The sequence below is a fragment of the Nansenia antarctica genome (genome assembly GCF_963989245.1).
Source record: "Nansenia antarctica genome assembly, chromosome: 9".
NCBI lineage: Eukaryota > Metazoa > Chordata > Actinopteri > Argentiniformes > Microstomatidae > Nansenia > Nansenia antarctica.
The window spans coordinates 18,157,555-18,182,035 of NC_137679.1; the positions used below are offsets into that span (position 1 = coordinate 18,157,555).

Sequence of the window (24,481 nt, forward strand, 5' to 3'; positions counted from 1 at the left end):
AACAGTCACTTCTAGGCCTTTTTTGTGAGGGCGTCGATGTTGGGCCCCCACTTCAAGTCCCGAGAGACTGTCACCCCAAGGAAGCGGCATGACTCTACTGTGGTGACTGGAGTGCCTCCCAGTATGATTGGAGAGGGAGGGGGTGGGTTCCTCCTGAAGTCCACTATCAGCTCCACTGTCTTAAGAGCATTCAGCTCTAGGTTGTTCCGGGTGCACCAGGAGACTATGACTATGGCTATGGCTGAATTACAGGGACATTCCTGGAGTAATTGAGGGCAAAGTGCCTTACTCAAGGGCACACTAGTAGTGGTGTGGTTTCAGGCGGGATTTGAACTCACAACCTTCCGATCACGTCCAACTCACTATCCACTAGACCACCACTACCCCAGTGCCCAGTACACACACACACACACACACACACACACACACACTACACACCCTGACTAACCCTAACTAACCTTAACTACCCCTAACTAACCTTAACTAACCCTCTACCACAACCTCTGTTCCAGCCTGTTCCCCACTATACATGGTACTGACAGGGTTAACCCTGACTAACCCTAACTAACCCTGACCATATCTGGTACTGAGTTTATGTAATTATAATTAATAACAGTTTATTTACAATGCAATCAACTTGTCAATCAATTGCGGGAATGTGGTATTTTCTGCTCTAGACACGGGGTCAGCCATAGTCACCCCTGGAGCAATTAGGGGGTTAAGTGCCTTGCTCAAGGGCACATGCAGCTCCCTTCTGAGGCGGGGATCGAACCAGCGACCTTCGGGTTGCTATCCGGCGTCTAACCTCTAGGCTACCTCCCTTGCCCCTTGTTATTAGCACACATGTTGTTATGCTGAATGTGGGATGTTGAAGTTGTGTGTAAACAATGTTTTGGCTTCAAGTATGAAAACGTGTGAATGAAACACGTTTAAAAACCCCTCCCTCTGTTGCCAGGCAACGACGAGATCAAGAGGGGCATCCTCCTGATGCTGTTTGGGGGCGTTGCCAAGACGACCATGGAGGGCACGTCACTGAGGGGCGATGTGAACGTCTGCATCGTAGGAGACCCCAGCACCTCCAAGAGCCAGTTCCTCAAGTACACACACACACACACACACAGACGCACACTACACACACACACATACACTCATAGGGCTTTCACACCGGCAAACAACCGTGCCGGTTCGCGTTCGCGAACCAAGTCTGGAAACGGCCGGCGCGTTCAGACCGAAGCTCAATTGGTTCGGAACCTGAAAAGTTGGTTCGCAGCGGGCACCAAAAAATAGTGGTTCTCAAGCGCGAACCAAAACGTAGAACAGTCACGTCGTCAGTGGGTGTGTCATATTCTAGGCTGCAGAGACCAGCAAGGAGGAAGTAGACAAAATGTAATCTAATCTAAATCTAATCATTAGTGATCAAAAACAATATCAAAAGTGTCATTATTCTCTCTATCTTCCTCACATGCTCAGCAAACACACACACACACACACGCGCGCGGACATGCGCGAACGCGAATTTCGTAAGCCATTTCTATTCCAGTAATGGAGCAGCTGATTAGTAAAAGAACGCATATAGAAAGTGTATTTTGTTTTGTTTATTTCAGATACTGTAGTGGAAGATATTATCCTCTTTTCCAGTGAAGTAGCTGCCATCTAGTTGTGACATTTTTGTTTATCCCGCCCCTTCATCACCCAGCGTTGGTTCAGGTTACACTGGTATGAACGCGGGCTCGTTCGCCAGACAGCACCAAGGTTCGGAGGTTTCCGAACGCGAACCGGCACGGTTCTTTGCCGGTGTGAAAGCCCTGACAGACGCACACTACACACACACACACACACACACTACACACACACATACACACAGACGCACACTACACGCACACATACACACAGACGCACACTACACACACACACACACTACACACTACACTACACACACACTACACACACACACCACACACACTCTACAGACAAACACACACACCTCTACAGGGAGGTATTCAATCAACGTCACTAAAGGAAAAACTAGGCTTGTTTTGATCAATCTTGTGTGTGTGATGTTAACCTGTGTGTGTGTGTGATGTTAACCTGTGTGTGTGTGTGATGTTAACCTGTGTGTGTGTGATGTTAACCTGTGTGTGTGTGTGTGTGTGTGTGGTGTTAACCTGTGTGTGTGTGTGATGTTAACCTGTGTGTGTGTGTGTGATGTTAACCTGTGTGTGTGATGTTATCGTGTGTGTGTGTGTGTGTGTGTGATGTTAACCTGTGTGTGTGTGTGTGTGTGTGTGTGCAGACACGTGGAGGACTTCGCCCCCAGGGCGGTGTACACCAGTGGGAAGGCCAGCAGCGCCGCCGGCCTGACAGCAGCCGTGGTCAGAGACGAGGAGTCTCACGAGTTCGTCATCGAGGCCGGAGCCCTCATGCTGGCTGACAACGTAGGCATCGCCACGGCAACAGCTTTTATCTACCGTGTGTGTGTGTGTGTGTGTGTGTGTGTGTGTGTCAGGGGAGGCTGGTGGAGGTAGAAATCGGAGGTCAGGCCAGCCTCCCTTGCTGTGTTGCTACAGGACAGAAGCTACTGTGTCTCCATTGGCTAGTTTGTGTCTTGGCCCCCTTCCTATTCAATCTCAGTTCAGTCTTGTGTGTGTGTGTGTGTGTGTGTCTCTCTCTCTCTCTCTCTCTCTCCAGGGAGTGTGTTGCATCGATGAGTTTGACAAGATGGACTTAAAGGATCAGGTGGCCATCCACGAGGCCATGGAGCAGCAGACCATCTCCATCACCAAGGCTGGCGTCAAGGTACACAAACACACACACACACACATACATACATACACACACACACAGTCAGATGGTTAGGTTATGATGCCTCTTCACAACTCTCTGCCTCTTCATTACTTCTTGCACTTGTTCTTATTGACGATGACTGATGTATAGTTGTTTCACTTACTTCTGTGTGTGTGTGTGTGTGTGTGTGTGCGCGCATGCGCCCGGAGTAGGTTGGCCGCAGGTACACCTCGGGAAGCTGTTTGTTTGCTTTTGCAATATAAAAACATAAACAGGCTTGTATGAACATCTAGACGCATGCACACCCGTTGTAATTGCCACCGTTAATGCAATAGGCGCAGATTAGAGATGCAGTGGCAACTTATATGGACAATGTGCTTGATCGCGTGTATCAAGCTAGCCTACAAGGAAGCTCTGCTCACCGGGAGAGTTCACCAGCTGATGCGTCCTCGGGACCCCTCTCGCGAAGAACCGGGGGGTGAGGCGTCAGACCCGGCGACCTTTCTGCAGTATGTCCGCCCGCTGTCAGAGCAGCAATGGATGGCTTTTCAGGCCCTTGAGAAGAGCTACCGGCACCGATTGAACATCAAGCGGCTGCACGAGAGGATTTATGTTTCCTCGGGGGATCCGGGGAAGTGGATGCGGCTCGCTGAATGGAATATTTTTTAAGAACAGAGTTTTTACATCGCAAAGCCATGGGGGTAAACCATTCAGCTTGCAACTCCTGAAATACTCTGCAAGAGTACTGAAGAAATTCCCTCCAGTGCGCCCGTGTCCTGACGTTTTAACGTCGGTCTCTACATCTGACTGGATACGCGACCAGCTATGTTTCATGCGCGACACCGTTCTGTGCTCGCTGCAGAGAGAGAGGACCGCGAGCCGGAGTCGCGGTGGGAACCGCGGGGTGAGCAGGAATAAACTGGCCTATCTCTGGTCGCACAGGAGATCAAAGGCGATCCAAGTCATTTTAAACAACAGTATGTATCCCGATCCCCCTCCCTGCCCGAGTGACATTACAGCCATACAGAATTACTACGATACAAAGTGTCAAAACAACCGGTCAGGTGACGACCTCCCACCACCGCCTTGGCATGGGGAGGTGACATTACCCAATCCACCTTTCCTCCCTGACACCTCACACTTCACCGTCCAGGAGGTGGAGTGTGTTTTGCACAGCCTTCCCAACAACAAGGCCAGTGGCTCAGATGGGGTGACATACGAGGCACTGAAATCCACACAGTCTTGTCAGACATTAACAACTGTTTTTAATGTCTGTTTGGAGAATAAGCGAGTTCCAGATTCATGGAAAGGAGCATTGATACATCGCATCCCAAAGAAAGGCAATATCCCTGAAGATCCAACAACATGGAGGGACATCTCTCTTCTCCCTACCATCTATAAGGTGTTCATGAAGTGCATACTGGCCCGAGTCCTGCCCTGGTTGGTGGATGCTAACATCTTGTCCACCAAACAGAAGGCTTACATCAGCAGGATGGGTATGGATGAGCATGTGTTCTGCCTTAAGACAGGGATAGATGACTTTAAACATCAGTCATGTAAACTCTTTACAGTCTTTCTTGATTTTAGAGATGCTTTTGGGACATTAGCTCACAATATAATGATTAGATCACTGGAAGAGATACAGCTACCCCAGCTATTCATTGACATTGTGAGAGATGTGTACCGAAGCTCCACCATCCAAGTAATCTGTGGGAAGCAGCTCACTCGCCCAACACCACTTCAGACAGGCATTAAAACTGGCTGTCCATGGAGCGCGGTTAATTTCATAATTGCCATCAATCAGTGGATTAAGTGGCTGTGTCAGTGTGCCCCTGAGGGTGTCATCTCCCCCAACCCAGTGCAGGGCTACGCAGATGATGTTGTCCTGGCCTCCAGGGAAGAGAGCGTCATCAAGAACATGCTCTGCAGGACGGATCGTTTTTTGGAATGGTCTGGCCTGGAGGTCAAAGCCAGCAAATGCGCTGTCCTGTATGAGAGGCGGAGTGGGGGGAACAGGTGGTACCACTCAAAAACAGACACACACCCCCTGTGTTCTCTTTAGCAACACAGCCCATTCGTGTAAATTCTCTTCATGAGACATACCCATATCTTGGACATAAAATTAACATCGCAGGAGAGTGGAAGGAGCAAGTCAATAACATCCTGACTGAGTTCACTTCCAGGCTGGACTTGATAGACAGTTGTCCTCTGCCACTAACTATGAAGTTAGAAGCCATCAGGCAGGTGGCCCTGTCCAAAGTTCAGCACCTCTTCTCCAATGTCCACATCCCCCAGAAAGTGCTGTGTGAAATGAACAACAAGACTGTGAGCGTAGTGCGCAGGTGGCTTGGACTCAATTCACACAGCACCTGTGACATCATCTTTCATCCCCAGTGGGAGGGAGGGCTAGGGGTCCCCAATGTAGAATGGATCTACACCAGCATGAGAATTTCCCATCTTCTCAGGATGCTTAACAACGACGACAAGGACGTCAGGGAGCTGGCCCGCTCCTCCATGTTCCTGGACCTGAGGAGAAGGAAGGTCCCAGTTGCCAGGGGGGCGGAGCCCCACTTCCTTGGGTTCAAGAGGAAACCCAGCGGAAAATTGGACACTCATTCCGCTGGTTTTGGAGTTTGGTCTGATTGGCCAGACCTGAATGACCTCTGTGTCCGAGCCGGGGTGTCCCTGGAGTGGGTGCGGTCTGACTCTGAGACTGTTCGGGTCTCAGAGAACTGTATATCTGACCCTCTCACACAGGTCAGGGCAACAGCCTCCTTTGCTGGACAGAGCCACCAGCTAACATCTAGAGGGGCCAGACGGACTCTCATGGACCTTCATCAACATCAACAACAACAACACTGGACTGGTCTGAAACTCCAGGGAAAACTGGCATGTCTTCCCACAGCTGATCACTCTGTTTCTCATTCTTTTCTAAAAAACACTGCACTCGATGAGGACTGTCATATTCACAACCAAGGCCAGATTACAAGTCCTTCCTACCAGACTCAACCTCTCTATTTGGTTTCCTTCCACTCAGGTTCCTCATTGCTTGCACCACACCACAGAACAGGTTACAGAAACACTATCACACATCTTGAATGGCTGTTATATTTACAAAGGAATGTATATAGCACGTCATGACAGAATTGTGAGCCTTATAGTAAAGGACATATCACTCCACTTCCCAGTTACAGTGAAAATGTATACACATGCTTGTCAATGCATCTATGTTCAATTTCTGTAATGACCAATGTCACTTTTCACAGTTGTCTGCTAACACACCAGATGTTATTGTTGTTAATGAAGAGTCCAGAGAGGTGTCTGTATTAGAGGTAGCATGCACCTTTGATATAAGCCTAGAGGAAGCCTTCATGACTAAGGTCATGAAATACCAGCAGCTTGTAGATACCATCTCAGAGCTAGGCTATAGGTGTACGCTATTAGTCTTTATATTTGGCAGTCTTGGACATGTGCACAGATTGGTTGTCAGAGGACTACGTCTACTGGGAATGTCCAAGGGAGAAGCAAAAAGGCTCAGCAAGTATTGCTCTGTCTCTGCGATTATTGGCAGCCGCCATATATGGCGGAGACGGTGTTACTTGTACCCGTGAGTCTTGTCCTGTTGTATGTGAAAGACATTGTCCATGTCTGTTTGTGAATGCATCCCATCTGTGCCTTCAGTATTTGTGTCCCTGTATACTTGTTTCTATGTGGACATAAATAAATGATTAAAATGTGATAACCTGTGTGTGTGTGTGTCAGGCCACCCTGAACGCGAGGACGTCCATCCTGGCAGCAGCCAACCCCATTGACGGCCGCTACAACCGCTCCAAGTCCCTGAAGCAGAACGTCAACATGTCAGCGCCCATCATGTCCCGCTTCGACCTCTTCTTCATCCTCATAGACGAGTGTAACGAGGTGGGAGGCCGGGGGAGGCTGGGGGAGGTAGAACACCAGGGGAGGCTGGGGGAGGTAGAACACCAGGGGAGGCTGGGAGAGGTAGAACACCAGGGGAGGCTGGGGGAGGTAGAACACCAGGGGAGGCTGGGGGAGGTAGAACACCAGGGGAGGCTGGGAGAGGTAGAACACCAGGGGAGGCTGGGGGAGGTAGAACACCAGGGGAGGCTGGGGGAGGTAGAACACCAGGGGAGGCTGGGGGAGGTAGAACATCAGGGGAGGCTGGGGGAGGTAGAACACCAGGGGAGGCTGGGGGAGGTAGAACACCAGGGGAGGCTGAGGGAGGCCGGGGAACTGGGGAAATCACCTAGCTCGACCTGATCCTAGATCAGAGAAAACAATCTGGCCCCTGCATTTGAACAAAACTCCATCATCTCAATGTGTAAAAACCTCATTTTAGGTGAGGATGCTAAACTATTAGCTTCAGACTTGCAGCTGTTGTGTTTGATTCAGTGTGTTGTTATTGTAAACTACTACTAAGGCCTGTGTGATTTCAGTGTGTTTTAAGTTAGCATCGAAGCTAGCTGTGACATCGCTAGGGTTTTGCTGCTTTACGATAACCAAAAACAAAATGGCGGCCTGTCCTGATCCTGATTCAACCGGGTGACTGTGTCTGTCTGTCTCTGCTTCCGTGCACCTCCTCCTGGTTGCCTAGGTAACGGACTACGCCATCGCCCGGCGCATCGTGGACCTGCACTGCCGCGGCACGGAGTCCGTACAGCGCGTCTACGAGACGCAGGAGATCCAGAGGTACATCCTGTTCGCCAGGCAGTTCCAGCCCAAGGTAAGCCCCGCCCCTTAACCCCACCCCCAAGGTAAGCCCCGCCCCTTAACCCCACCCCCAAGGTAAGCCCTGCCTCTTAACCCCTCCCCCAAGGTAAGCCCTGCCCCTTAACCCCACCCCCAAGGTAACCCCGCCACTTATTATTATTATGTATTATTACACACACACACCCTCCCTCCCTCCCCAGATCACCTCCGAGGCCGCGGAGTTCGTAGTGGACCAGTACCACTAACACCCTCCCCCCTCCCTCCCTCCCTCCCCCCCCCCCCCTCCCCCCCCTTCCCCAGATCACTCCAGAGGCCCAGGAGTTCGTAGTGGACCAGTACCACTAACACCCTCCCCCCTCCCTCCCTCCCGCCCCCCCCCCCTCCCTCCCCTCCCCTCCCCCCCCTTCCCCAGATCACTCCAGAGGCCCAGGAGTTCGTAGTGGACCAGTACCACTAACACCCTCCCCCCTCCCCCCCCCCCCCCCCTCCCTCCCCTCCCCTCCCTCCCCTCCCCCAGATCACTCCAGAGGCCCAGGAGTTCGTAGTGGACCAGTACCACTAACACCCTCCCCCCTCCCTCCCTCCCCCCCCCCCCCCCCTCCCCCCCCTCCCCTCCCCCCCCCTTCCCCAGATCACTCCAGAGGCCCAGGAGTTCGTATTGGATCAGTACCACTAACACCCTCCCCCCTCCCTCCCTCCCTCCCCCCCCCCCCCCCTCCCTCCCCTCCCCTCCCTCCCCTCCCCCAGATCACTCCAGAGGCCCAGGAGTTCGTAGTGGACCAGTACCACTAACACCCTCCCCCCTCCCTCCCTCCCTCCCCCCCCCCCCCTCCCCTCCCCCCCCCTTCCCCAGATCACTCCAGAGGCCCAGGAGTTCGTAGTGGATCAGTACCACTAACACCCTCCCCCCTCCCTCCCCCCTCCCTCCCTCCCCTCCCCCCCCTTCCCCAGATCACTCCAGAGGCCCAGGAGTTCGTAGTGGACCAGTACCACTAACACCCTCCCCCCCCCCTCCCTCCCTCCCCCCCCCCCTCCCTCCCCTCCCCCCCCCTTCCCCAGATCACTCCAGAGGCCCAGGAGTTCGTAGTGGACCAGTACCACTAACACCCTCCCCCCTCCCTCCCCTCCTCCCCCTTCCCCAGATCACCCCAGAGGCCCAGGAGTTCGTAGTGGACCAGTACCACTAACACCCTCCCTCCCTCCCCTCTCCCTCCCTCCCCTCCCCCCCCTTCCCCAGATCACCCCAGAGGCCCAGGAGTTCGTAGTGGATCAGTACCACTAACACCCTCCCCCCTCCCTCCCTCCCCCCTCCCTCCCTCCCCTCCCCCCCCTTCCCCAGATCACCCCACAGGCCCAGGAGTTCGTAGTGGATCAGTACCACTAACACCCTCCCCCCACCCTCCCTCCCCCTCACTCCCCAGATCACCCCACAGGCCCAGGAGTTCGTAGTGGACCAGTACCACTAACACCCTCCCCCCTCCCTCCCTCCCTCCCCCCTCCCTCCCTCCCCTCTCCCTCCCCAGATCACCCCAGAGGCCCAGGAGTTCGTAGTGGACCAGTACCGGGCCCTGAGGCAGAGGGACGCGGGCGGCAGCGGCAAGTCGGCCTGGAGGATCACCGTCCGCCAGCTGGAGAGCATGCTGCGTCTGTCTGAGGCCATGGCCCGCATGACCTGCTCTGACCTGGTATGACCCCTACATGACCCCTACATGACCCCTACACCCCCCCTGACCTGCTCTGACCTGATATGACCCCTACATGACCCCTACACCCCCCCTGACCTGCTCTGACCTGGTATGGCCCCTACACCCCCCTACACCCCCCCTGACCTGCCCTGACCTGGTATGACCCCTACACACCCCCTACACCCCCCCTGACCTGCTCTGACCTGGTATGACCCTTACATGACCCCTACACCCCCCTACACACACCCTATACCCCCCATGACCTGCTCTGACCTGGTATGACCCCTGTGTAAATAGTACCTACAGCAGGCTCGACTTATTAGAAGTTGGCACGCAAAACGAGAAGACAGTTACAGCGGAGTTCCTGAAGCAAAACAGGATATATCACGAGATCGCCCGTGTACCGGGAGAATCCTGGTACTCAGTCCCTTCCCTGAGGCGCAAACGCCGGCGTAAGGACCGTAAGCAACGACGGGGCTGCCGGGGAGGCCTGTTAGCTAGGCTAAGACGGAGCCCTGACAAACCTGCTTTGCCGAGTATTTTCCTTTCCAACGTCAGGTCCCTGACGAACAAGATGGATGAACTGAGACTACAAGTTGCCAAAAATAACATCGTAGGAGATAGCTGTGTGATTATTCTTACCGAAACCTGGCTAAATGACACTATCGTGGACTCAGCTATTAGCTTGGAGGGACGGACATTACACCGGGCGGACCGCACGCAGCTCAGCGGCAAGTCAAGAGGGGGTGGGATCATAATATCGCCGAAGGATAACTGGTGCTTAAACACGAAAACTGTAAGTAGCCACTGCTCCCCAGACCTGGAATACTTGACTGTTAAATGCCGACCCACATACCTCCCGAGGGAGTTTAACGCGGTGTTCATTACATGTGTGTACATAGCGCCTAGCGCGGACGGTAGCCTAGCATTGGCGCGGCTATATGACGTCATCAGTGGTCAACAAAGCACTGATCCACAGGCTATTCACATCATAGCAGGAGATTTCAATCATGTCGACCTGAAGGCAGTACTACCCAAGTTCTATCAGCATGTGAAATGTGCAACAAGAGGAGAAAAAACACTGGACAAGGTATACACCAACATCAAACGTGCTTACAAGGCTAGTCCGCTAGCTCATCTAGGCATGTCTGACCATGTGTCAATCCTCCTGATCCCTGCATACACTACCATGGGGAAAAGTGCTCCCATCACCACTAAGACTGTCAGAACCTGGCCAGAAGGGTCCGCTCCACTGCAGATCTGCCTAAATGACACCCTATGGCAGGAATATGAGCATGAGGACCTGGAACAGTACACGTCGTCGGTTCTGAACCACATAGTGAACTGCACCAACTCAGTCACTGTGGACAAACGGGTCCGGGTCTACCCCAACACGAAGCCATGGATGACTGGGAAGGTCCAAAAACTGATCAACGAGAGGGACAACGCCTTCTTCGCAGGGAAGAGCACACCGCTGTACAGCTCCACCAGGGCCAACCTAAAGCGCGGAATCAAAGCGGCCAAGGCAGACCACAGAGAGAAGATTGAGGAATGCCTCCTGAGCAACGACTCCAGGCGGATGTGGCAGGGGGTTCAGCAGATGACAAACTTCAGAGCCAACAGGCTCACAGCCGCAGAGGACGACCCCCTGCTGGCGGGAAAGCTGTACACTTTCTACGCCCGGTTCGACGAGGGGCGAACGGAGGTAACCGCAACACAAACACCACTCTCTCCAGCTCTCAGCAGCCTCACCCTCACAGAGCATGAAGTGAGACGCGTACTGAAGGCGGTGGACCCCAGGAAAGCCTCGGGGCCGGATGGCGTCCTGGGACGGGTGCTGAGAGACTGCGCCGACCAGCTAGCCGGGGTTTTCACCAACATCTTTAACCAGTCCCTGTCCCAGGCCACCATCCCACCCTGCCTGAAAACCTCAACTATCATCCCAGTCCCGAAGAAAAGCACGGTGAGCTGCCTAAACGACTACCGCCCGGTGGCACTCACACCAATCATCATGAAGTGCTTCGAGAAACTAGTCCGGGCCCACATACTCACACGCCTCCCGCCCAACCTGGATCCATACCAGTTCGCCTACAGAGCCCACAGGTCCACAGAGGACGCCATCGCGACGACTCTCCACGCCACTCTATCCCACCTGGAGAGGGGAAACAGCTACGCGAGACTGCTCTTTGTGGACTTCAGCTCCGCCTTCAACACCATCCTTCCAGACAGGCTAGTGACCAAACTACTAGACCTGGGTCTATCACACTCTATATGTGCGTGGATCAAGGACTTCCTGACCGACCGCCCCCAGAGGGTGCGGGTTGGCCCCCACACCTCCACAGCCCTCAGACTCAGCACTGGGTCCCCCCAGGGCTGCGTGCTAAGCCCCATCCTCTACAACCTCTACACCTACGACTTCACCCCCGTCCACCCCAGCAACTCCATCGTAAAGTTTGCAGACGACACCACCGTGTTGGGATGCATCTCGGGGGGGGACGAGGCGGCGTACAGGGATGAGGTAGAGCAACTGAGCAAGCTGTGCAAGGTTAACAACCTGCTGCTGAACAAGTCAAAGACTCAGGAAATCATCGTAGACTTCAGGAGGAAAAAGTCAGAGATCCAGCCCCTGCTCATCGACGGAGAGAGCGTGGAGAGAGTCTCAACCCTCCGATTCCTGGGGATGCACATGCGGGATGACCTGACCTGGAAGGACAACACAAAAGGCACCATCAAGAGGGCACAACAGCGGCTATACACCCTGAGAGTCCTCAGGAAGGAACACAGCAAGCAGGAGATACTGGTGACCTTCTACCGCGGCGCAGTGGAGAGCATCCTCACCTACGGCATCTGCAACTGGTTCTCCAGCTGCACAACAGCGGAGAGAAATGCGCTACAGAGAGTCGTGAGAACAGCACAGAAGATCACCGGCGCCCCCCTCCCCTCTCTGGAAGAGCTGTACAACACACGCTGTCTCAGGAAGGCCTCCAAGATCTCCAGGGACCCGACCCACCCTGGGTACGAACACTTTACCAGGCTGCCCTCGAAAAGGCGGTTCAGGACCCTGGCCGCAAAGACAGACTGAAGAACAGCTTCTACCACAGGGCCGTCCAGGCCCTGAACACAGCAAAGACCTAAGTTCTGGGCCCTGGACAGTCTGGATGGATTGTATGGCAGCTGCTGGACTGAAAAAACCAGGTGAAGTGCTGAGGCACAAACATGTACATTTCAAGCCTGCAAACTGTGACACTTTAAATAAATGTGAAACAATACTATTGTGCAATATGACAACCCTAGTTGTCTATCTGTACAGTATAGTACAGTGGATATAGTGTACATAGCCTTTATTTATGTAAACCAGCTCCTTCCCTTGTGATTTTTTATTTTTTATTTTTCTCCCTTTCCTAACACCAGGGGAGCCACCCCTCCTAAATTTCGTTGTTTGGTACCTGTACTGTAGCAATGACAATAAAGTCCATTCATTCATTCATTCATTCATTCATACACCCCCCCTGACCTGCTCTGACCTGGTATGACCCCTACACCCCCCTGACCTGCTCTGACCTGGTATGACCCCTACACCCCCCTACACCCCCCCTGACCTGCTCTGACCTGGTATGACCCCTACACACCCCCTACACCCCCCCTGACCTGCTCTGACCTGGTATGACCCTTACATGACCCCTACACCCCCCTACACACACCCTATACCCCCCATGACCTGCTCTGACCTGGTATGACCCCTACACCCCCCAACACCCCCCCCTGACCTGCTCTGACTTGCTCTGACCTGGTATGACCCCTACATGACCCCTACATGACCTGGTGGTGGTGGTCTTACTCAAGGACACACTAGTGGTGGTGTTCCCAGGTCTTACTCAAGGACACACTAGTGGCGGTGTTCCCAGGTCTTACTCAAGGACACACTAGTGGTGGTGTTCCCAGGTCTTACTCAAGGACACACTAGTGGTGGTGCTTCCAGGTCTTACTCAAGGACACACTAGTGGTGGTGTTCCCAGGTCTTACTCAAGGACACACTAGTGGTGGTGTTCCCAGGTCTTACTCAAGGACACACTAGTGGTGGTGTTCCCAGGTCTTACTCAAGGACACACTAGTGGTGGTGTTCCCAGGTCTTACTCAAGGACACACTAGTGGTGGTGTTCCCAGGTCTTACTCAATGACACACTAGTGGTGGTGTTCCCAGGTCTTACTCAAAGACACACTAGTGGTGGTGTTCCCAGGTCTTACTCAAGGACACACTAGTGGTGGTGCTTCCAGGTCTTACTCAAGGACACACTAGTGGTGGTGTTCCCAGGTCTTACTCAAGGACACAGTAGTGGTGGTGTTCCCAGGTCTTACTCAAGGACACACTAGTGGTGGTGTTCCCAGGTCTTACTCAAGGACACACTAGTGGTGGTGTTCCCAGGTCTTACTCAAGGACACACTAGTGGTGGTGTTCCCAGGTCTTACTCAAGGACACACTAGTGGTGGTGTTCCCAGGCCTTACTCAAGGACACACTAGTGGTGGTGTTCCCAGGTCTTACTCAAGGACACACTAGTGGTGGTGTTCTGTTCCCAGGTCTTACTCAAGGACACACTAGTGGTGGTGTTCCCAGGTCTTACTCAAGGACACACTAGTGGTGGTGCTTCCAGGTCTTACTCAAGGACACACTAGTGGTGGTGTTCCCAGGTCTTACTCAAGGACACACTAGTGGTGGTGTTCCCAGGTCTTACTCAAGGACACACTAGTGGTGGTGTTCCCAGGTCTTACTCAAGGACACACTAGTGGTGGTGTTCCCAGGTCTTACTCAAGGACACACTAGTGGTGGTGTTCCCAGGTCTTACTCAAGGACACACTAGTGGTGGTGCTTCCAGGTCTTACTCAAGGACACACTAGTGGTGGTGTTCCCAGGTCTTACTCAAGGACACACTAGTGGTGGTGCTTCCAGGTCTTACTCAAGGACACACTAGTGGTGGTGTTCCCAGGTCTTACTCAAGGACACACTAGTGGTGGTGTTCCTAGGTCTTACTCAAGGACACACTAGTGGTGGTGCTTCCAGGTCTTACTCAAGGACACACTAGTGGTGGTGTTCCCAGGTCTTACTCAAGGACACACTAGTGGTGGTGTTCCCAGGTCTTACTCAAGGACACACTAGTGGTGGTGTTCCCAGGTCTTACTCAAGGACACACTCGTGGTGGTGTTCCCAGGTCTTACTCAAGGACACACTAGTGGTGGTGTTCCCAGGTCTTACTCAAGGACACACTAGTGGTGGTGTTCCCAGGTCTTACTCAAGGACACACTAGTGGTGGTGTTCCCAGGTCCTACTCAAGGTATAACCCCCCCCCCCCCCCCAGGTGTACCCCAAACACGTGAAGGAGGCGTTCCGTCTGCTGAACAAGTCCATCATCAGGGTGGACTCCCCCGACATCGCCTTCGACCAGGACGAGGACCAGGAGGCTGGTAGGAGGCTGGGGGAGGCTGGGGGAGGCTGGGAGAGGCTGGGGGAGGCTGGGGGAGGCTGGGGGAGGCTGGGAGAGGCTGGGAGAGGCTGGGGGAGGCTGGGGGAGACTGAAACCAGAGGTCAGGGCTCATTTAATAGACAGATAATCTCTCTCTCCCTCCCTCCCTCCTACTCCCCTCTCTCTCCCTCCTCCCCCCATCCAGACCAGGACATGTTGGAGGCGGAGCAGCAGGTGACCAGTGACCACGCTGCAGCGCTGACGGACGCGGGGCAGCAGCCAATGGGAGCAGAGAAGGGCGTGGCCAAGCCGGCGCTGAAGATGACCTTCTCAGAGTACCGCCGCATCTCCACCCTGCTGGTGCTGCACCTGCACAAGATGGAGGACCGTAAGACCCCCTGCACCCTCCCTCCCTCCACCCCTCCTTCATCCCTCCCTCCATCCCCTCCTCCCTCCAATCCCTCCCTCTCTCCCACCCCTCCTCCATCCCTCCCTCCCTCCCTCCATCCCTCCCTCTCTCCCACCCCTCCATCCCTCCCTCTCTCCCACCCCTCCTCCATCCCTTCCCCCTCCTTCCATCCCTCCTCCATCCCTCCCTTCATCCCTCCCTCCCTTCCACCCCTCCCTCCCTCCCTCCCATCCCTCCCTCCATCCCCTCCCTCCATCCCTTCCTACTCCTTCCATCCATCCCTTCCACCCCTCCTCCCTCCCTCCCTTCCACCCCTCCCTCCCTCCCCTCCCACCCCTCCCTCCCTCCCCTCCCTTCCAACCCTTCCACCCCTCCTTCCCTCCCTCCCATCCTATATTCCTCCCTCCTTCCCTGAGGTGGCTAATCAGAGGACAGGTTCATAGTAACAGATGAATGAGCCATATGCGTGTCCTCATTCTGTCCTGTGCGTTACGATGAGCCTGTCCTCCGATTTCTACCTCCACCAGCCTCCCCTGACTACCAGTGTGTGTGTTCTAGTGGAGGAGGAGGAGGAGGAGGTGTGTGTGTGTGTGTTCTAGTGGAGGAGGAGGTGTGTGTGTGTGTGTGTGTGTGTGTGTGTGTGTGTGTGGTGGATGAGGAGGTCAGTGTGAGGAGGAGTGAGGTGGTGAACTGGTACCTGAAGGAGGTGTGTGTGTGTGGTGTGTGTGTTGTGTGTGTGTGTGTGTGTGTGTGTGTGTGTGTGTGTGTGTGTGTGTGTGTGTGTGTGTGTGTGTGTGTGTGTGTGTGTGTGTGTGTGTGTGTGTGTGTGTGTGTGTGTGTGTGTGTGTGTGTGTGTGTGTGTGTGTGTGTGTGTGTGTGTGTGTGTGTGTGTGTAGTGGATGAGGAGGTCAGTGTGAGGAGGAGTGAGGTGGTGAACTGGTACCTGAAGGAGATGGAGGAGGAGATCCAGTCTGAGGCTGAGCTGGTCTCCATGAAGAACCTCATAGAGAAGGTCCTGCACAGACTCATCCACTATGTAAGACCTGTTAACCTGTGTGGGTGTGTGTGTGGTAACCTGTTAACCTGTGTGGGTGTGTGTGTGTGTTAACATGTTAACCTGTGTGTGTGTGTGTATGTGTGTTAACATATGTGTGTGTGTTTATTAACGTGTGTGTTTATTAACATAGGTGTGTGTATGTGTGTTAACATATGTGTGTGTGTTTATTAACATATGTGTGTGTGTGTGTGTCTCCTCTAGGACCACATCATCATTGAGCTGACTAAGACAGGTCTGCAGGCACGGGGGGCGCAGGGGGGGGGGTGTGTGACGGAGGACGACCCCCTCCTCGTGGTCAACCCCAACTACCTCCTGGAGGACATGTAGACACACACACACACACACACACACACACTCACGGTCAGAGCATCACAGGCTCATCTGGGACGTCACTATCTTGTCTGTCACTAACTGGTCGAGTTTGACTGTTGTCCTTCAGAAACTTTAAACCTTTTCTATGAAAATGAGAGAAGAGAATGTATTTGTAATGTCAAAACATGAGATTATCGTCATTTGTCATTGTCTGTCTGCGTGTTTTTCCACAATAAATATATATGTTCTGCAGTATGTTTGGTTGGTCGCTAGATGGCGCACTCACACCTGTCCTAGTAGCAGAGTTCAGGACCAGGGATCAGTTGTGTTCAGTTCCTCTGTCCTCCGTGTATCGCTGCACGCTAACAGTTAACCTAACCCTAACCCTAACCCCAACCCTAACCGACCTCAACACGGGACACAACACCTAGTCTGCGTTCGTCAATTCGCTCTGAGAGCGCCGGAGCGCACACTATAGGGACCACGTCATTTGATTGGACAAGAGGCATTCCGTGAGTGCTGATCAGATTCCCAAAGCGAATTGACGAACGCAGCCATTACCGTTTATTCAAATGTTGAGAAGCATTTTCCTCTTGAACTGCTCCGGACTCACTGACCTGTAATGAAAGTGTCGTTATTATTTAACATAGTTTCTGGCTTGATTGTTTCAGCAAGAATAGAGTTCTTGTAAGAGAATGTGAAACAGTTGGGCCTATTTGTATTATCATGATTAAGCCATGGCTATATAATAATAATAATAATAATAATAGTGGTAATAATAACCATTGTAATAACATAATTTGTATAGCACTTCCTGCAAATGTTGCAGCTCAAAGTGCTTTAATCATTATATAATCATCATTAAATTATTTAGTTATTTAAAGGCAATATTAAAAAGATGGGTTTTTAGTCTTGACATATTGTATAATATCATATTGTCATGTTTCATTGAGAGATACAGTAAGTATTAGCCGTCAACAATGATATTCAATCAAACAGCTTAGAAACAGACAGGACGAGATGCAATTCAATGATATCAGCTGTTATTGGTCATGTAGGCTACATCACATAGTGAAATGCTTTTTAATGTCATTTACATTGATATATATATATATATAGGAGGATATATCCTCTAGTCCAGTATACATTAACCCTATTGACTATATGATTCATTTGATACATATTTACTATAATAACGTATTACGTCTCCTACTTAATAAGGACACACATACTCACCACAAACCCATTTGAACGAAATCCCAGAAGTGATTGATAATGATGACCATCCAGGCCAACCTGGTCTCACACGGCAGCCGTCAGGATTCGACGTCTGTCGTTCGTCTCCAAACGTCGAATTCCGACGAGAAAACGAGCTCTCTCCCTCTCTCCCTCTTTCTCTAACAACAGAAACATGACCTTCCCTCCTTACTGTTCCGGTGTCCCGGTTCATATCTCGAATCATGATCGAGACAGAATAATCTGATGTAGTTATAAGTTATTAATAAACTAACGGCGATATTAATCAACTAACGGCGATATTCCACGGTCTCCTCGGTGCTGCGGTCTGCCCGGAGTGAGCGCGCGGCGCGGCTCGTTGCGTGTCCCGGTGAGTCGCGTGCGAAGGGCAACAGCCGGGTCAGCGAGCCCGAATCCACCTGAAGCAGCACGAGGAGGCTCACGAGGCCACCGGCGGGTATATAACTGCTGCTGCATGCTCCTCTCTGACAGAGCTGCATGGCTGGTGAGAGTCACGGCTTCTGTGGAACTTGATCTAATAGTAGACATTGTAATATGATAACAGACATTGTCATATAATAATAATAATAATAATAATAATAATAATAATAATAGACATTGTAGTAGGGTCATTTATTTGGACAGGACTGCTTTAGGCGCTGCTCTGCTCTCATTGGCTATACACAGTATTTCACCTAAGACTCAGAGGGCCCTATTATGCACTTCATCAATAAGACGAGGCGGTAGATCTAAACTTAAGACGTGGAGGCGTGGTCAAGGCCACTTTGCTATTATGCGTGCTGTAGTGGGCGCCTAAACCCCGGCGCTAAGCAAAGAAATTAGTCATGGGTGTGTTTTGGGCGTCTTCTCAATCAACCCAATCAGCGTGCCAGGTGCCATTCCCTTTAAGAACCGGCTGCGTTGAGTCATTAGCGCTATGCTATTATGGAAGTCCTAAGAAGGAGGTCAGCGCGCTTCTCTGCCTCTCCCTTCTGAAATAAAGCATTTGTGTGGTGGCCTGGGAAAACCCGTCGGATGTCGCTGGCGTTCGTTCGTGGCAAAGAGCAAATATAGATGGAAATCGCGATTTTGGAGATTTTGATATTATGTGGTATTCTAGTACTTTGAACTCCATACTACATTATGGTGAATAAACATTTTAAGAAAACAAAAGAGAAAGTACTTATTTTTTTTGGCGGGTAGTTTGCTAGCGAAACAACATCACGTTGAACGTGTCTCATTCTCAGTTAAGCAACGCACGCACACATGAGCGAAAGGAGAGACGATACTTCCACCTGTGTTATTGCCAGTTTACTGATGCTCACAATAAGCATAAAGTAATAACATCTTAACTAGAAGACACACACATGGATCTGTCCCTCGCATACCGACGAGGCAAGCAGATTACCACCGCATCACAAGCAGACTAACGAGACCGGCCGAACTGCATAGGCTCCTCCCCCGACCCGGAGGAGAAAGGGGAGGATTTCTCCCCTTTCACTTTTTTGGACATGCTACATTAAAATGCTCATAACTTTTTAAAATAAAGGGCTATCTCAGTCATTCAACCAGTTATGAATAGCTGAGAACTTCTAATTTATGGAAATATTAAAAAATGAAAATGTCAAAATGCCACCATGTGAAGGGTTTTCCCAGGCCACCACACATTTATACTGTGACCGTAATTGACGTCTTGCCGTGGAGCCACGTGCGTGTTCATGTGTGCCCACATGCATGCGCAAACCGCGGAGGCGCGCTCGTGTTTCAAAACGTGCATGAAGTCTAAACTTAAGAACTTTTCAAACCACTTCTTAGCGATAGGAGCAAAGTCAGATCGCATAATAGCAGGGGCGCCTAGTGCACTTCATTAACATATGAACACTCCGACAATGAGCAATATATGCACGGGAGTTTTACGTCTTATGTGTGGGCGCCTATCGACACCTGCATAATAGCAGTAGCGTGTATGAAGCGCATAATAAGGGTGGGGGTAGGTCTTAACCTGGCGGTGCTTCTTAATTAAGACTTAAGACGGCAAGTTAAGAAGTGCATAATAGGGCCCAGTGTGTCCAGTTTGATGGCAAGCCTTCTGATATGTTAACTGTCCACAAGGAGGTGCCACAGGGCTATGTTCTTGGGTCACTTTTGTTACTGTCCACCCTGGACACCCTGGACCACCCTGGACAGTAGCTGACGTGCCAACATGACTCATTTTGTTGGCAAAATTCATTCACAAAACATTGAAAATGGGCAGTAAAAGCAAATATTTCCATTAACCAACACAACTTGTGATCAAATGAATTATTTCAATCAATCATTATACAATGGACAACAAAATACAAAATAGAGGTATCAATGTGAACCGGATCATCCTTAATTTGTGCTATATCTCTGTGCCATTTGTTGATACTTAGGTTAGTTAATAGTTATAATATTATGCCAAAAAGACAAGCAAGCATATCACAGCATGAATTATATTCTTGTCTCCAAAGATGATTTTATTTGAGATAACAAACCCTGCTGCACTTTGCACCTGCACTTTTTTGAGATGTCCTGTTGAAATACTGTAAAAAAAATAAATTTAAAAAAGGAAATTTTCTTCATTCATTTTATTCTTGTGTGCAGGTCTTTCCGTGCCCATGTGCTGTTGTTGACATGTAAGACCTACAGTACGCACCTAGACTAGACAAATGTGGACATTCCGTATGGTACAGCTTTTGTCCTGCATTTTTTCTTCTCAAGAACCAATAAAGAGTTTCACCCAAAATCAGAAATACGTACATACAAAACATTTGTATTGTACTGCATCTGATTTTTCCAATGCTGAATACTGTAAATACAAATATAATATGCATAAAAGCAATCACAAGAAACGGGTGGAAATTATGGGTGGAGTTGAAATACTGACAACTTCACATTTAGTCCATTCGTTCCTGACGACTATGCCACAGGTTCTCATCAACATCACATTGGATGTTTTCCCTTGCAATGCACAGAGGGAAGAACCTCCTTGCATGGTGTACCCATCCCTGGCAGTCCTAGGTAGTGGTGGTCTAGTGGATAGTGAGTTGTACTGGTGATCGGAAGGTTGTGAATTCAAATCCCACCCGAAACACCACCACTAGTGTGCCCTTGAGTAAGTCACTTAGCCCTCAGTTACTCCAGGGGGAGTGTCCCTGTAATCTGTAATTGTAAATCAATCGCTTTGCATTAAAATATAAATATATATATATATTATATTCTAAATTCCTCTATTGCCAGACAACCAGCATTCATTGCCTCCAGGAGGGACATCTGGTCATATGGCCGGTGATTATATAACTTCCAACTCCAAGCAGAAAATAATTCCTCCAGAAAAGGAGAGTATGCTGGGAGGAATGGCATCATCATACAAACCATAGCTGCAAACCATTCATTCACAAGACGGAAGGCAACATTGTCCCAAATGACGACCTACAGAGTTATGTCAGGCCTCAACAGCCCTCTCTCTCGGGAGAGGAACCAATCTTTCATTCAGAGCATCAAGAAATGTGATGAGGTGTTCTGTATGGGCCGATAGCTCGTATGTGGCAAAGGACACCATAATTGGAGATGGCAGCACACATGGTGATTGAAAAAGAAGAGAACGCACACCACTGAAAACTTGAGCGAGGTTGCTGGCGACGGAGTAGAGTACTAAAGAATAAAGTAGAAGCCGCACACTCTCGTTCCAGATGCAAAAAGTGTATTTTAATTGACAACGGTTTCGGCCGTAGCCTTTGTCAAGTCTTACAAACAACATGGACACACACATTGGAGCACACATGGGGATACCTGGCACTGTAACAGTGTCCCTCTGCCCAATGATGTTCCTCCCGTGTCTAAATGAATATGTGATGTGCCCCTTTAGCTTCAAGCTCCATTATTTTCTAAGAAAAAAGCTAATTCATGAAGTAAATTATTCCAGTTGCATGTAAGTGTATGGAAGGACAAGGCATTACTTGCCTCCTTCACAGTGTCAGAGTTTCGTTGGAATGGAACTCTGTACAGCTGCTTCATTCTGACATGGTTTTGCGTAAGGACTTGACCAATAGTAGCCAATGATCTGCAATTACTGTGAACTGCAATTACTGCTGCCTGGGTTTCACAGTCTGATCACATTTTTTGCCACGACCCTATCTACAATGGCAGCCTCCTGTTCAGCATGTCTCTCGTCTGCCATCAGTGTGTAGTAGTCTGTGGATACTATGAAGTAAATGTCGAAATTGACATTATGACTGTCACATAAATGGGATGAAAATGAAACAACTGCATTACTGTAGACACAGTTTGTTCTGCCAACAGGGCAATACAGTAAAGCTGAAATACACAGTGGAATACACAGTAACGTTGTGACTTACCTATTCTGATTCCGAAAAAGTCTGACAATAGATGCCACAGTGGCTAGACTCAGAATGGGCTGGACCCTTTGTCCAGCCTCTCTAAAGGACAAGCCATGATTGATGAAATTGTTAATAATTGTCGCCCGAATTTCATTTGAAACTTGAGCTCTTGAGCTCTCACTTGACTTGCTGTGCTAACATGGTAATGATGAAGATCAAGTCAATCCCAGTTTCATTAAGCTTAGCGATTGAGAGAAAAAATTAATGATGTTGGTAGGAATGTGTCAAATGCTCATTTTAATGACTAAGTTAATTGTTTTCCCCAAATCTAAAATGAAACCACAGTCTCTTCCAACTTTAGTCACTAAGCAGGACAAGCAAATAAAAAGAGTAGCCACTTACAAATACTTGGGTTTCTTGATAGATGAGCGTCTCACTTTTAAACCCCACCCCGAGGTCAGAAAGCTCAGGCTCAAGTCGAAATAATTCATGTTTTTCTTTTGAAGTGAGAAAAAGTCTTGTCTCCGCTACATTTGTGCCTGTGATTGATTATGGTGATAACGTATGTAAGCCCCTGTGGTCTCATTACGTTTGCCGGACTCTGTGTACCATGGGGCGCTGAGGTTTGTTACTAACTCCCTTACTGCTACTAAGCCCTCACTCATCACTGTGTACACTCTATACGAGAGTGGGCTGGCCTTCCTCATTCATTCATCGGGATGTTTTTATCTATAAGGCCATACTGACACAGCTCCCACTTTACTTGTGTAAATATATTGTCCAACAATCAAACGACAACTTTAGCCTGTCACACACACACACACACACACACACACACACACACACACATGAGTGTTGTGTTGGCCCATACAGAGGTAGGGAAACAAGCCATCCAGGTCCCTGACCCTTCCGCTTGGAATGAGCTTCAAAAGTTCCTGAAATTACTCCTGAAAGAGCTCATCCCTTTAAATTACTTTAAAGCTAGGTTAAATAGTTAATTATAACTAGGGTGTTATGACCCCTATTTGACCTCCCTTTTCACCAATCTTTCTTGCTGCTCAGTGTGTACATTCAAACTGTAGTGCTTGTGTTTTATGATCTAAATGTTTTTTCAAATGTGTGTGCTGTTATTTGGCCGGGTCTCTCTTTAATAATAAGATGTTAATCTCAATGATACTAACCTGGTAAAATAAAGGTAACATTAATTACATTTAAATACCCTCAAACACAACCAGGAGGTAAAAGGCATTCATCCTATTGCACTTATAACATTAAAGCCTGATACTGATGGATATATGTGGATGGATACTGTTTTTTTTAGAACTTATAGCTCTATAACAACAACAACAACAACAACAACAGCAACAACAACTGTCACCCCAGCCCAGTCAAAGGTTTATCAGGCTATCCATCAATGATGGGGTCAATCTTCTATTGGCCAATGTCAAATTGATATTTTGATAAATAGTTTGATAGTGTGCTAGATAGATAGATAGATAAATAGATAGATAGATGACTTAGAACTTGGAGGAGAAACCCTCAGCACAGAGGTCAGACGTTTATTGTAGTTGGTCACCAGGTTTGCGCACATCTCAGGAGGGATTTTGATCCAGTCCTCTTTGCAGATCCTCTCCAAATCCTTAAGGTTTCGAGGCTGTCACTTGGCAACTCGAAGCTTCAGCTCCCTCCACAGATTTTTTATAGGATTAAGGTCCGGAGACTGGCTAGGCCACTCCTTGACCTTAATGTGCTTCTTCTTCAGCCACTCCTTTGTTGCATTGGCCGTATGTTTTGGGTCATTGTCGTGCTGGAAGACCCATCAACATCGCTAAAGGATAATAAAGGCTTATTTTGATAAATATGGATGGAATATGGAAGAAGATGGAATACCCCTATGGAATACCCTCCCTAAAGTTTACTGTCTGTGTGTTTACAGTGTGATCATCGTATGTTCACTGCAGTACCATACACTACAACGTCCTAAAGGGGAAAGTACCAGGTTTTGTTAGTGCACAATACCCTTTTTACAGGTATATTTCACTTGGGCTTTAGTCCAGAGGGGAACACACTCACAGAGAGTGGAGACAGAACGGTGAGGTCATCAGGCCATCTCTCTCTAGTCGGACCGTGACACTCGTTTTTTTCACTGAACCGTCACTCAAGACTTTATCCAGCTTCATCAGGTAATTGAAGTGAGGTATTAGATTGAACTGGACTGACCTCTAGCTGCCCCAGTCTGAATGCAGCCAGGAAATCCATTCTGTCTGATCTCAGCCTGAGGTGTTAGACAGGCGCGCTGTGAGTTGACTCTGAAACTCTACTCCTCCATTTCAGACTGAAACCCAACGTCCTTGTACTGTACAAAAGGGTCTTTGCCTATGAAGATCCTAGAGTGATGGAGAAGTCTCTCTTTTGGACACACGCACATACACACACACACACACACATGCAT

At 49.9% G+C, this 24,481-nt stretch overlaps 1 protein-coding gene across 1 annotated transcript in view; it reads left to right on the forward strand.

The window, feature by feature from the left end:
* mcm6l (MCM6 minichromosome maintenance deficient 6, like) overlaps positions 1-16,447 on the forward strand; it is a gene marked incomplete at both ends in the record, with an annotated part of 30,314 nt that extends 13,867 nt beyond the window's left edge. The window contains 10 exons of the mRNA XM_080539576.1: positions 956-1,097; positions 2,294-2,435; positions 2,689-2,796; positions 6,547-6,702; positions 7,397-7,525; positions 9,036-9,197; positions 14,550-14,655; positions 14,860-15,042; positions 15,960-16,099; positions 16,322-16,447. Coding sequence (XP_080395702.1) covers positions 956-1,097; positions 2,294-2,435; positions 2,689-2,796; positions 6,547-6,702; positions 7,397-7,525; positions 9,036-9,197; positions 14,550-14,655; positions 14,860-15,042; positions 15,960-16,099; positions 16,322-16,447 — 1,394 coding nt within the window. The remainder of the gene's footprint in view (positions 1-955; positions 1,098-2,293; positions 2,436-2,688; positions 2,797-6,546; positions 6,703-7,396; positions 7,526-9,035; positions 9,198-14,549; positions 14,656-14,859; positions 15,043-15,959; positions 16,100-16,321) is intronic.
* Positions 16,448-24,481: the final 8,034 nt, after the last annotated feature.